General features: G+C 33.2%; 2 protein-coding genes across 2 annotated transcripts in view; one reads left to right on the top strand and one right to left on the bottom strand.

Moving 5' to 3' along the window:
• LOC113512510 (visual system homeobox 1-like) overlaps positions 1–3,526 on the bottom strand; it is a 46,481-nt gene extending 42,955 nt beyond the window's left edge. The window contains exon 1 of the mRNA XM_031906926.2: positions 2,859–3,526. Within this exon, the coding sequence (XP_031762786.2) occupies positions 2,859–3,066 (208 nt within the window). The 5' untranslated portion in view covers positions 3,067–3,526. The remainder of the gene's footprint in view (positions 1–2,858) is intronic.
• Positions 3,527–12,515: 8,989 nt separating this feature from the next.
• Positions 12,516–13,322, top strand: LOC113512649 (histidine-rich glycoprotein-like). The gene has a single exon (XM_026896565.3). The coding sequence runs from the start codon at positions 12,603–12,605 to the stop codon at positions 13,320–13,322; it is 720 nt and encodes a 239-aa protein (XP_026752366.1). The 5' UTR covers positions 12,516–12,602.
• The last annotated feature ends 1,336 nt before the right edge of the window (positions 13,323–14,658 follow it).

Below are 14,658 nucleotides of genomic sequence, written 5' to 3' on the forward strand. Positions count from 1 at the left end.
TAAGTACACAGATTTCTAAGTGTAGGTATTTTATTTTTATCTGCTCTAATTTATATAAAAGCAAATATCTACATTATTAATTATTTTATGAATCGTTTTTTCGTTAAAATTTTTACGTACAATAATAAATAGGTACTTCCATTAATGAAAGCTAGAAGAAAATTGTAAAAGGAAGCTAACAACATGACTTTTATTTCTAAAGTAGCAAAGACTTCGGAAGCCCCACGGCAATGTAACCTCAACCCTCATGTTTGAAAAGTAATCGTCGCTAGGAGAAATAAGTATTAATTATGTTAGTGCACGACTATAAACATTATCCACTGCAAAAGTATTATTAAAATTATTGTACAATTGGCAATAGGTAATGCATATTCAATAAAGCGAGTTAATTAATTTTTTTATGCAACTTAGAATGGCGAACAAGCTGACAGTCCACCTGATGGAAAGTGGTAACCATACAACCTATAACCCATTGACATGAACACTACCATAGACATAACAGAATATACTATATCGCCCGTGATACCCTTCATGCGTTGTCATTCCTCAGGGCTAAAGTGTTATGCCTCTGCAGCCTGTTATTTCATTTCAAACCGAAACACAGCCATGCAAATACAACTGCTTTACGGCAGAAACACAAATGGGACAGAAGTACCTAAGCAGACAACTTCTGTACAAAGTCCCCCTCAGATAAAGTATTAAAAAGAGAAATTCTGATGCGCCATTACTCTAAACTTATCCTTAAAACTAAAGCTTTAATTTAATATAAGAATACAACTAAATTTTTAGTAGGTGCATTTAAGACAAAATTATTATTTAGTCCATAAAACGAAACTATCAAATTAAAATACTGGCTCATAATCAATCCCAGCGTCTTTGTAAAAATATAAGGTGCATATTGCGTTGATTCAGGCATGTGCAGAATTAACGATCAACAGAAACTAGATTACACAACTAAAACCGAAACTAAATTTGGTTTCTATCACAATTTTGATAAAAACCTTATTTTTATGTAGTTATTTTGTACAACTTTTTTAATTATTCATTTTGTTTTTATTTAAACTATGTATTTGTATTAAATTGTACCTTTATTTAATTGTGTATATGTATAAGTGCGAATTTTATCATTCATAGCATCAGTTACTTTATAAATTCATAACTTGTCCATGAGAAAAGGAAGACATGGCAAATACATTTTCTTTTATTGAAAATACATTTATTTTAATAATTTTGAAATAGGTATATAGTCATAATAATCCAAATAGGTTGTAAGTCTTCTAAATATGGAGAATTCAAAGCCAGAAGATTATAATTAATATCGCAAATCACGAAACTCCATATGGATGAAAGAAAAAGGCTACAAGATATCTAGGTACCATCATGTAAGGTAAAGCACCATGATAAATCCGACGGGTTGGAATGCCACAGAAAATAACTTTATAAACATATTTTCAAATCAAATTCGGTATATTGTTTTAGCCAAACATGCCGCTGGTGTTTTGATCATCGAAACTCGAACTCCATGCTCGTTTGCCCCCTGTGTTGTAAAAAAAAAAAAAAAAAAAAAATTCGGCTATTGTTTTAGCCAAACATTTGTCGAAACTCGAACTCCTAATTTAGGTACACTAAGAATTAACTAAGACTTAAATCGAAATAATCTTGAAAACAAAACACGATAGTGAACTCGTATTTTCTTGTATCGGTTGCACCAAGTGAAAAGTTTAAAGTTGCACAACCAGAAAAAGTGGTATGATATTCATTCTCTGCTTTAAACCATCCACTAGTTGTTACCTACGTTAAAATACGAGTATGACACCTATACGCAAATGATAAAAGCATTTAAAATAAAACGGAGTTTAACCTAAATATTCATAAATAAATAAATTTATAATAGATAGTTTAGTTATACCTACCTACAGAATTATTTGTTTGCCGGCAACTTGTAATAACACGAATTCAAAATAAAACTTTTTAAACTTACTTTAAAACTAATTTACTTTAGACCATAATTGGTCCACAGTTTAGTGATAAACTTAGTTTTTTTAGATAAGGATTCTTTGTGATCCGTGATTTATTCAAGTGCTAACTCTAATAGGTATTATCTTTAATATGCGTTTTGTAATAAAACTGTTGTGTTTCGCTTACCATACCACACTGTATCGGCTGTTAATTGTCCACTGCTGAACATAAAAAAAAAAAAAAAAAAATAGGCGTCCCTCTATTAGGGGTTTTGCCAGTAGTTACCACGCTTGGCAGACGGGTTGGCGAACTGTGTTACGCTAACCTATAGGTAAGCGCGTTGGTGGCTAATCATTTTCTTTATTCTGTTGTTAAAATTTTACTTTCACATTTCAGAACTTCAAATCACAGAGAAATAAAGTTCAGTTGAAATGTAAGTACCTTTATTAACGTTTGCCACGTGTAAGTCTAAACACTTCGCCCTATAGGTGCCTATGTTAATAAAGTTTTGAACTTTTCATCTGAATCTAAATCTACATACCTAAGTTAATCTAAAATAAGTTTTGGATTTAACTATGATCTGGCCGCCATTTAGATGTCGACCATCATAAGATCCTATTGTAGAGTATACCTATATCATTATGATGATCCGCCTTACCAATGTATGTTCCTATATATTTTGTCATAAGAATAAATATGTATATAGTCCTTACTCTTTTAGGTTTTGCCAAAAGGTATTTATTATATATTAAGTTTTTAATGCTTTTAAATTGCAATCCATTATCTAAAGCTCTAACTATAACGTTTGGTGCTTAGTAATCTAAATACCCAATCCATCAATTCTCACATAGGTATGCTTATAAGGTACCTACAATATATTGAAGTAAACAGAAACATACCGAATAGATCGTGTGCTCGGTGAAATGTTGAATGTGCTAAATGGTGTAATTGCAGTGGAGGTATTGGGGGCTGCGGCCGTGGTGCCAGGATGCTGTCGATGGTGAAGAGCGGGGCCGGTGGCCGCTCTGGCAGCGAGCCGCCTAGCAGCAGCGCCGTGCTCAGCAGCGCGGGCGCTTCTCTTGGCCACCCGCCGCCCCCGCCCCCCATACCCCCAGCCCGCGACTCCGGCTGCGTCGCCACCCTGCTCACACTCACCGCGACACAGACCACCTCATACAACACGCACCCACACACCACATTATAGTCTGCTGTCCCTACTAATCATTATTTCAACAACGTATTTTAAATCACCTTGATGCACTATTTTATATGAATCTAAGGTTTCGACTATAATGTACGCACTTTTTAACCACTTATGATGAATTTGAGAGCGTTTTAATAATGCATTTATATATTATTTATTCACTTTCGGTTATAAATTATCAGTGTTTGTTCCGAACTTGTATAATAACAGTAAAAATAAAGTTAACGCGTAGCAGTGATTAATGTAGTTTAGTAATTAAAGGATAATATGACATACGTGATGCGATTGAGAGTAAATCGTTTTAGTGAGTCGTCGGGGCGCGATCCGAGACTCGCTCGGCGCGGAGCGTGTGTGGGGCGCACACGCGCACAGGGCGTGCGCCGGGGCGCTGGGGCGTGGCCCCCGAGACTCCGCCCCGTGTTGAACTTAATGGATGTGACAATATGACGCTCCCAAACAAGCAGCAGTAATCTGTATCCCTCTCTATTAGATAATACTAACTCCATATAACCACTAAACTTTGTTATATTCATCAAATTCCTAAATATCTTGCATGCATATATTTAGAAAAAATTTAAAATTAAAAAATATATCAATAAAGTAATGTATAACCTCGGATAGGTATTACTTAAAAAAATATAATAATTACATAAGAAAAATATCTACTAACGGTTTTATTATATTAAAATATAGGTGATGATTCTGATATGATTATCTACCAAATAAGCACTTATTACATATATGATATTACATTTAAGAATAATTACGTACTATTTGAGTATAACAATTACTAAACTAGCGATCCGGCTCGAATTCACACGGATAGATAAGTAGAATTTTTATAAAGCTTCATTAAAAATTCTTTCACCTATAAGTAAAAGAATTTTTAAAATCGGTCATGTAGTTTCTGAGTATATCCATTAAAACTAACAATCAAATCTCGCTATTTTTTTTTTTTTTTATTCTGGCCAATCTGGTCAATATTCCGGTCACGCAGTTGAAGTCGCTAGTAAAAACTAGTAAATAAATAAATAGATACTTATACCTAAGTACAATAAATTATACCATCAACATCGTTCAGCCTCCCTCACCGGATTATCCTCCCTCCCCCCTCATCCGTTCCATATCCTCAAAGCTATACACCTTCACGCATTCGCATCATCACAACCACTTTAGTAACATAGCCTTTTTGTGCCAATTGTCAAAGACGTGAGGATTATATCTTTTATCTAACAACGAACAAATTGAGCGACGTAGTGTAGATACCCATTGTCAAAATTTCGCCCTTGGCGTTTCACTATATTGCCTTTTTGCAGCTTATCAGAATCGTATAACGATAAAGACGTACCTACGTAATAGATTAACGAGACATTTTTTTATTTCCAAATATTGCTTTTAATCTTAACAAACATATGTAAGTAGGTACAGTCGGAAAAATAGAGCTATGAAAATGTTTGTGTAGTCAACCATTTGGCGAATTACCTTTTAGCCTTTCGATAGATTCGACTAGCGAGTAAGCTTGGACGCCGGTTTTGTGTCTCTACAATTTTTATCTCATAGAAATGAGTACCTTCACTCAGTTGCACGGGATGACAGATACCTACCTCTAGTTGTCGTAACCGACGACAGCGACTTCTCAGCCGGTCCATAATCTAGCAGTTAAGCGGTACCTATAACTACATACTTACATAACAAAAACAAAGTAGTTTTATAATATATCGAGTACCTATGTATAATAATCATGTAAAATCGCAATACACTTTATCTCATATTTTTTTTTTGTAATATGAAATTTTATTCAAAGAAAATTCACAGTTCGACTGATTTTTTTACACGACGATTGCATTGCTAATTCTTTGCAAATATTAAATAATTTTTAATCGAATATAAATTTATTAATTATATAGCAATTTTTGTTTATTAAAATAAAAATCTTTTATTAGTAGAAATATTGTCACTGCTTATTAATTACTTTTTATTCTGTTTTATATTTTATAGTTTTACAAAATAGAGAGATTTTGTCACAATCGTAGATATATGTAGGTATTATAGACTATACGGTATAAAGACGCGTCAACGGTAATTCCAAAAATGGACTTAAATAAATAATTAAAATATTCACCGATTTTAACGTTGTAGGCATAGCTAAAAAAGATTCATGTTAATGGAGTAGGTATATGAGGAACTGTTTACAAGGTGTTGTTTAACCAGCGACAGACTGCATAAAGTCGTCTACGTGGGCAAATATCACATTCTCCAAGCATACTAATACTATTTACAATATTATATTATAGCAGTATTAATAATACAATAATATCATCATATAAACCGTTAACTGTCCACTGCTTAACATAAACCTCCCCTTAAAGGGTTAATACAACGTATTAATTTCTAGCGCTGCCAAGCAAGCCGAGTTCCGATTTAAAGGGTAAATAAAAATAATGTTTTATTAATTATAAGCATTTTTGAATAATAATTTTTATGATTCTACAGATTGATGAAATATGGCAATGAAGTACAGCGTACTTAATTTATACACTCAGATATTAAAGTCAGGGATCGGCACTCGATTGCCTCTAATATTGCGAACTTGTAAGTATTCATCGGCTGCAGGGGTAGCAGACCATTCAGAAGACCCTACAGACTAAATAAGCGACCACTCTCGTTGTGGACACTTCTCTAATCTGTAGGGTCTTTAAAATAAATAAGTATTAATTCAAATAATATAATAAATAAGTAATAAATCAAATAACATTTAATCATGATGGTCATGTAATAATGATATAAAAATAAAAAAATAAAAATGCTTATCATATTCGATAATTATTCTATTTACAAAGAGGAGACAAAAGAGGCGGGCAGTAACAGCAATGCGGCTATGGTCGCGCGACCGCGCCAGTCGTCGCAACTCTGCAAATATTGACAAAGGTGGGAGCCACGAAACCCGAGCATTGCTCTGTTTGCCTGTAATTGATGTAATTAGTCGTGTCGGCCAGCTGCTACCGATAAAACCTCCGATCCAGTGTTTAAACAGTTAATATGATACTTTTACGGTCCGGAAACATCTTTACGGTGTCTTATTCCGACAAATATTGGTCACACTCGACGATGCGTGACAGTAAGACCAGATTACTCAAACTGCCCAGAATTTATAGCCAACTTATAGAACTGTAGAATGGTCGTTCGTATTTATAAATAGGAACCTAAATAGATTTTTTAAGAATGAGTCTAAGTAATTTTCTGTAAGTATTACATCTAATGTTAATAATAAAGTATACATATTTAGGTACTATATACACTCACATTGGGCTTCATTAAATAAAAAAAGTTTAAATGTGTTAACTATACATACACAATTTTATGTATCTAAATTTTATGTATCAAATATTATGACTAGTTTTGATTTGGTATGGTCCTAACCTATCCCATCGGTTTCGCTCCAATTTACTCCTTACCTATGTTTTATCTCCTTTGCGACGATTAAAGACATTAATATCTTTAATCGTCGCATTTGGATATCTAATAGTTATGGTGTAACAAATACCTTTATGATGTAATCTGATGGAAAATATTAGAATTAAACGTATTTGATAAGACCCTCTCTAGCTATTATATTTTATTATGTCATCCGTTAACGGTAACTCTTTGCTGCTAAACATAGGCCTTCCCCATAAGGACAGTTTTACTAGTAGTTGCCATGCTTGACAGGCGAGTCGACAACCGCAATTAGGCCTTGGTGATGTTTTAAAAGGGACGCTGCTGCCCATCGCTCGACCATTAAGTTCCCTTAGGCGCCACTTACGACTCCCACATAAACGAAAAGGGTGGCCCATTCTATGCCTAGATCGCACTGTCTAGCTAATCTCTGCCTTAATCCAGGATTAAAGTTTTTTTTTTACTTTGACTTATTTTCTAACATAAGAAGAAAATAAGTAGATACATAATTATATTGGTGAAAGCAGTATTTATTTAGTGCAAAAGTATTAACTTTAATAATTGTTCTCGACATACATATACGGTACCTCATACTTACATGATGTATCTACCTTTTCAATTTCTACATAATCCCCATACAAACCGTAAAGAAAAATTAATCAAATCAAACGCCTTGTATTTAATATCGTATACATTATTATCATAAATCACTAATGCAAAATACTATTCGTCGAGAATAGTAAATACGAAGCACTAATGCAAAATGTCGCCGATTTGTCTGGGTGCGACAGTAAGCAGCTGCCAATCTCCCTGGTACAAGCTAATGGAAAATTAACTCGGCATAATACAGCGATTATCCGCGTATGACTTAATACAGGACGGTCGCACAAAAGGCATAAGCATTAAAATAGCTAACAATGGTCGGGATTATCTGGGGCTAACCTCCGAGCCATGACAATACGAGTATGTTGTAAGCCACGCCTGGACCCACATTACATTATATACTATACTCCTTATACCTACACAATTCAGACCTTTTTTCTCACCTAGAACGAATAAAATCTGTCAAAGTAAATTATTAATACTTTCACTTGATTTTAATGCAAAAGTAATTCTACATTATTAATAATGTGAAACAAAAATTAAATTTTGATATTTTTATAATTATGCAGAGAAAATTAAAAGTGCCTAATTATTATAAATATTTTTAACATAATAATACTTTGAGGTTGATTAATATGTTATAGTTACCTATGATTAAATTTATATGCCTTCATACAATAGCAAAATATTGATTATTGAAATAATATTATGTAACATCTTAATATACTTACCAATATTTTACACATAAATAAATCATTCATTCATTCATATTATACATATGATACAATTACACTAAATTAATAATTCATTTTATGGTGGCTGTTGTATATAATACTTATAATATTTATATATATACTTATATACCTTTTTATACTTAATGACTAAAAATACAATCGTAGTTGTATTATTTTAAATATTTACTTATTTTAACCATAAATATATAAGTTCTTAAAATACTTTTTTATTCTTTCAAATGGATACCTTAAAACTTAGTGCAAAGAGATTTTTAGAGAACATTTACTGTAGCATACCATATAAGCCGTTAGCTATCCACTGTTAAACATAGACCGCCCCCATAAAGAGCGGTTTTGCCACTAGTTGCCACGCTTAACAGACGTGTTGGTGACCGCATTTAGGCCTTGATGATATTTTAAGAGGGATGCTGTTGCTCATTCTCAACCATTAAGTTCGCTTAGTCGCCTATTACGACACCTATGGGAAAGGAAGGGTGGCCGATTCGATGCCGAAAGCACACGTCACAATATTTACAAAATGAAATATGTTAATTTCAGATTCAGTTTCGATTCAATAAAATAAAAGTAAACATTGTAATTAAAACAACATTGATTTACCTAACGCGATGAATTTTCTGTAGCCGTAGTAATCGTGATGGGTATATTTCCATAAAGAATTTCTTAGTGCTTAACTCACATAATAAATATGGGTTATATGCAAATTTTTAGGCCCCAGTCACAACATCTTTGTATAATTTGTTCAAGATGTGAAGAACAAAGTAGATACTAAATAATAGGATTATTATTATAACCCAGGACAGCTAACAAGATTGTGTAATGTAGTAGGATCGGTTCTTAGCGCATAATACTCATAAGCACGACGCCCTGAATGTACTAAGAGCATTAGCTGTTTGTGTTTTACTAGAACTAGGGCTCCGGGCTCCGTGTACCTATAGAATACAGTATGTAGCGATACGGCATACGTAAGTTGGTAAACAACGATATCAATTCATATCTACTTTGTTCTTATTATGTTTCATTTTTCTACAATACTTGAACGTAACGAGCTAGGTAACTGCACCGAGTTTCTTGCGAAGTTTTCTCGATAGAAACCACAAATTCAAAAGTTCTTTTAATAAGCTTAATTTGAAATGAAGGTTTCTTCTATTCTATCATTTTTTTTTATATTAGAAAGGATTACCAATATTTACTGAAAATGAACAAACTCTTTGCCGGTAGCAAAAAAACCTACTTATTCATTGACAGCAATTTGTAATTAATATTATAAATACGAAATTTTGTAAGAATGAATGAATGGATTGACGGATGAATGGAAGTTTATTATTCTTTCAGTAAAACCTAGTAAACGGATATGATGTTTATTTAAAAATACTTAAATAAACTTACTGATTGGGCGATAGGAAAAAAACCTATTTTGAAAATGGCACTTTTTTATTCATTAACAGTTAATTTTGTAATTAATATTATGAACATATATAGATGACTGATAAACATACTTTATTGAAGATACATCTACCTATCTTAGATTCTTACATATATAATACATTTTCTATATAATTATTATCAGATAACACCGATCAATCAATCAATATTTGTACAGTCCGCGACCATCAGAAAAAACAGTGAGTTATATCGCTACACGAACAAACTTACCTATTCATCAGTACCTAAGACCAATTCGACTACGGCAAGGTACAAACATTTATAATAACGTTATACTACGTATATACAAACATTTACAATTTAATGGTATTCGCCTCTAAATAAATCGTACACTTATGTTTATAGCAAGCGAAAGCTAGAAGGTCATCCTGGCCTTGAAAATGTCGTGGGTCTTTCGAAAGCAAACCTTTAGAAAAGCGCTCAATAGACCATAACGATCGTGAACTTATTATGGAGCACGTTTGTGTAACACTTTGTATTATGTCTACGTTAATAACAGGATGAGATGCACTCGGAAAATGCATTTTCATATATATTTCACGTATTTATTCACTTAGTACCTATATGTTAAATTATTAATATTCAAATGCAAGATAAATTAGTAAACACCAATTGTCATTATTAATAAGTGACAGAAACTTCAGATACATTAAGTAAATTTATAAACTAAATTCGCCTTACACATATAGAATCGAATATTGCCTTAATGGGTACTTACCTAATAAAATGAAACCCATAAGAAGAGAACTTGTAATCTTATAATAAATAGATAAACCCAAAAGAATTCGGAAATTTACTTTTGAGTATAATTTTAAACAGTGAACGTAGGTATACGTAAAGTAGGTAAACGTCAAAACCACTAAGTTACCATTATTAATAAAATAAAATTTCAAAACATGAATTACCTAACGAAACTCTTATAATGAAAATTAATTAAATAGCATTCCGTTCGTTTTGCAAAAGAAATAAAATTGGAACATTCCAACATAGAAATAAAAGTTTGGTAGGTGTTTAGTCAAGTCTAGCCACCGTACTTGACCTACCTTAACTGCAGATTACAGAACATTCGGACATACTTTGATGTTTACTATTTGACTTAATACATTTTTACACAAACATTAAAAATACTAACACATTAAATACTTATAATAAATTTTATAATATATCTACTAGCTTTTTAATGTAATACTTTATTATTAAAAGTTTAATTAAATACACAAAATATAACTTTAATGAAATAACTACCAATGTAACTTACGTGTATTTTTGTCTTGAAAATAAATAAAATACTTTGTACACATCAATTCTTAATTGATTTTATTAAAAATATTAGAAAGTATTTTATTAAGAATAAGAAGTAAGAAAACCATGAAATAGACCGATAGTGTGTAAAGATAAACACAACAGATTTAAATTTAGAGTTTCAGAAGCACAACTGACAAATCGCATCCGATTTGGTGCAGTAATTTCCGTATGATACGAAAACAAACATACAGACAGACAATAAAAATCGTAGAACTTATTGGTTTAACATGTTTCTCTTATTAAGAGCCCTTATATATTTTTTTAAATATTCTCTATGCACAGACATCGTGTAGTCACAATATTATTACTTGGTAGGTACATAGAACATTTAATCTTTAGAACCGACGTAAGCGCGTGTATGACATTAAATTATGAAAATAAAATAACAAAAAGATTCTTAGGAATAATAGGTTTTTTTTACTACATAAGGATGTATCTAACTATTGTATATTAATAAAATGTTTATTGTTTTTTTTTTTTTCAATTTTACAAAACATTATATTTAGTAAATAAATATGTTTCCCAAAAATTATATGAACATTTTTTTTTATTTATGGTGCATTATATTATTTCACATCCCTATAAGCGGTGATGAACTCATAAGCGTGCATAATCGAAGTGAATACTCAAACAGAAACGCATTTGCAGGAAGGAGTCCGAACATAAGCCAACAAGGGCGAGGATCATGGATTAAGCATGTTTAGTCATTCGGAAGAATTGTTTAACGCTATCCAAATAGCGGCGTTTGCATGCGAAAGGATCCACTAAGCAGATAATTTTCGTTCGATTCAAGCTTATAAGCTGTCAATCAATATGTTTATTGAATGAAGACCGGGGTTAACAATACTACCACCGGCCGTGGAATTGGCGTAGGTGTTCGACATTACATTTTTCGATGAACCTTTTACCTACTCTTATTATAGGTATCCGCTCGTCCATGAACTGCTTCAGATGATTGTCGTGGTTCACAAATTTTGTTTTGTGTTGATTTTATTACAAAATCTTATCTTACAAAATACTAGTATTAACTGTATGGGCGTTTAATTTATATAGAAACTAGCTTTTATCGACGACTTCGTCCACGTGACCAAAATATATTAATTGATCAAGATAAACCACAACCTATCTCCTACTCTATAACGAATGTTACGTATTTATACCATATTTAATACGTCTACGTTTAATACGTTAAACCAAGAGATAACAAACATACTCACTTTCACATTTTATTTACATTACTAAGGATACTATCGATAAACAAACAATGCGACCTCAACCGAGTGACCGATGGAAGATATTGACTAAATGAAATAAAAAGTAAAATTATAAAATGAACCATAATTATAAGTATCGAGTTATGCTACATGGATTCTGATAAAAGTATAAATGATTTATCCAGTATCCACGAGTTACTTCAGTCATAACGATAAGAAATATACCTACCGCTTCTATGATGGTATTTAAAAATGCAGTTACACTCTTATGTACATGGAATAACAAGCATTATAGAAAGCCTAACTGAAAAAGGAAAACAAGAATGAAGAAACACGATGAATATTGTTTTCATTTCCATGTTATCTCACATAAAAAGAAGACTGAACTTCTAGCACATAAACTGAAAAAAAAAAAATATTCAAAAGGTATCCTTGATGAAATAAACTAACTAAGGATTTTTAAGGTTTCATATTTGGCTCTACCGACGACGAGACACCTAAGCTAAAGAGTACGATGTAGTTTTTCTTAATTTGTCCATGAACTAGTGCGATCGAATGCTTGCGGAATAATTTCTGCACCGCTTTAAACGGTGCACTACAACTTGCTAATATAAATAGGCAATCAACGTATCAGAGGTCAGTCACAACCGGACTTCCTCTCGTTAGCTACTCAGCACTGGCAACATGAGGGGGTTACTACTGCTAGGAGCGCTGTGCCTCGTGGCCTTGTGTGCCGCTTACGAAGCCGAAGCTGAGGATCTTGCCGTCGCAGCCAGCGGCCATCATCACGAACATGGTGGTGGCCACCATCACCACGAACATCACCATCACGAGCACGGCGGCAAGGGCGAGAAGGGACACAAAGGCCACCACCATCACCACAAAGGTGACCATGGCCATCATGGCAAACACCATCATGAGGGGCATCATCACGAACATGGCGGTGGTCACAAGAAACATTGGGATGAGCATGACCATCATGGAGAACATCATGAGCATGGCCATCATCATAAGGGAGGCAAACACGGCCATCACGAGCACCACGACAAGGGCGAGCACACTGATGGGTATCACAAGAAATATCACAAAGACCACTTCCACAAGGATCATCACTTCCACGATGGACATCACAACGAAGGCAAGCACCACAAACACGGGCATCACCACGGACACCACGAAGAGCATGGCGGACACCACAAGAAAGGAGGTCATCATCATTCTGGTCACCACGAAGGACACCACGGCAAGCACGGCCACCACGACAAACACCACTACGACGAGGACCATCACGGCCACAAAGGGCATCACGGACACGAAGAGCATCATCACCACCATGATCACCATGGCAAGAAAGGCGGTCACGAGGACCATAAGCATTGGGGATTCCACCATGGCAAACACTGATCCCAACGATTGGGATTACAATTGTTATTACTTAATGTTGTTAAGAATGAATGTTGTTATTGTTTTTGTTCATATTTTTTATACAAAGTAAATAATTGTTCAGACATAGTACGTTTTATTTTCATTTAGAAATGATATATTCAGATAAAAAATCTTTTTATATAATTATTGGAAGTCAACCCCTAGTTTTTAAAGGCTATAAGGGACTATATATGTCCAATATATAGAGCAATCACACAATATAGTACTTATAATTAGATGCACAAATATGTGCACTTGTCGCGTAAATAAGCAAGTAATATTAATCAACCCGACATTCGGATGAAGTATACGAGTACCTATACCAGATCTCAAAGAAAAAGCTTTGATAAGCCTAAAAATATATACATCAAATAAACATTACCTTGTGATGATTTTAGATGTCTACAACAATAAATTTAAAATTATATAATAAGATATAGCGTAGGTTATATATCAATTAACAAATGCTAATTACCTTCCACACTAAATCCATTGAATAAACGTTTTTCGATATTGACGTAGGAATTCCCGAGTTCACTTTTCACTTATATAAATAGCCATTCAAAATACATGCATTCGCATCATAATGTATGTTTGTGATGACACAGAACTAAATATTTCTGATTTCTTCACTGGATTCAATACATATTAACGGAATCGTTTATGCTGGTTATTTCTGTAAAAAAGTTAGTTTGTTCTTTTTACCAATCACCTTTTACATTTACTTCTAATTATTAACCTATTTTCATTTATTCGTGCTTATTTCACTCATCATGTATATTTCATAAAAAAAAAACTTGTCTGCGTGTATGTCTAGACGTTACGTACATAAATTTTTAACTTGAATTACGTAGATATGGTATGAGCAGAATAAAACTACCATTGCACTTAATTTCTATTCTACAAGTTTTAGTAAAGGGTCAAAATGTGGGAACGAAGCCAGGTTTGAAATGCCTTACTTTTTTATTTATAGTATACAGTCATGTAATACAGTCTTAATAACAAATGAGGTGATGAACTACCTATTATGAAATGAAAATAACGTCACCTGTAAACAAGAACAACACCGCTAACATCATATAATACGCTGTGACAAGAATGATATTTACTACTCACGCGTAACCAATCTTAAGAGCAGTGAGTGAGATACCATGAAATAACAATGTATAAGTTTTACAGCTAATGGAACTAGCTATGCGACAGCCATCTCTTTTAAACATATGGATGTCCATCTCAGGTGTGCCTGTTTGTTGCGTAACTACATAGCTCCTATTGAACAAAACCTGTTTGGAAGGCATAAATCTCTTCCACCCCA

Source organism: Galleria mellonella, unplaced genomic scaffold, assembly GCF_026898425.1.
Source record: "Galleria mellonella isolate WM207_F2 unplaced genomic scaffold, CSIRO_AGI_GalMel_v1 utg64, whole genome shotgun sequence".
Taxonomy (NCBI): domain Eukaryota; kingdom Metazoa; phylum Arthropoda; class Insecta; order Lepidoptera; family Pyralidae; genus Galleria; species Galleria mellonella.

Bases quoted from the DNA above. Each gene is read 5' to 3' on its own strand.
- LOC113512649 (XM_026896565.3), top strand. From the start codon at position 12,603: ATGAGGGGGTTACTACTGCTAGGAGCGCTGTGCCTCGTGGCCTTGTGT.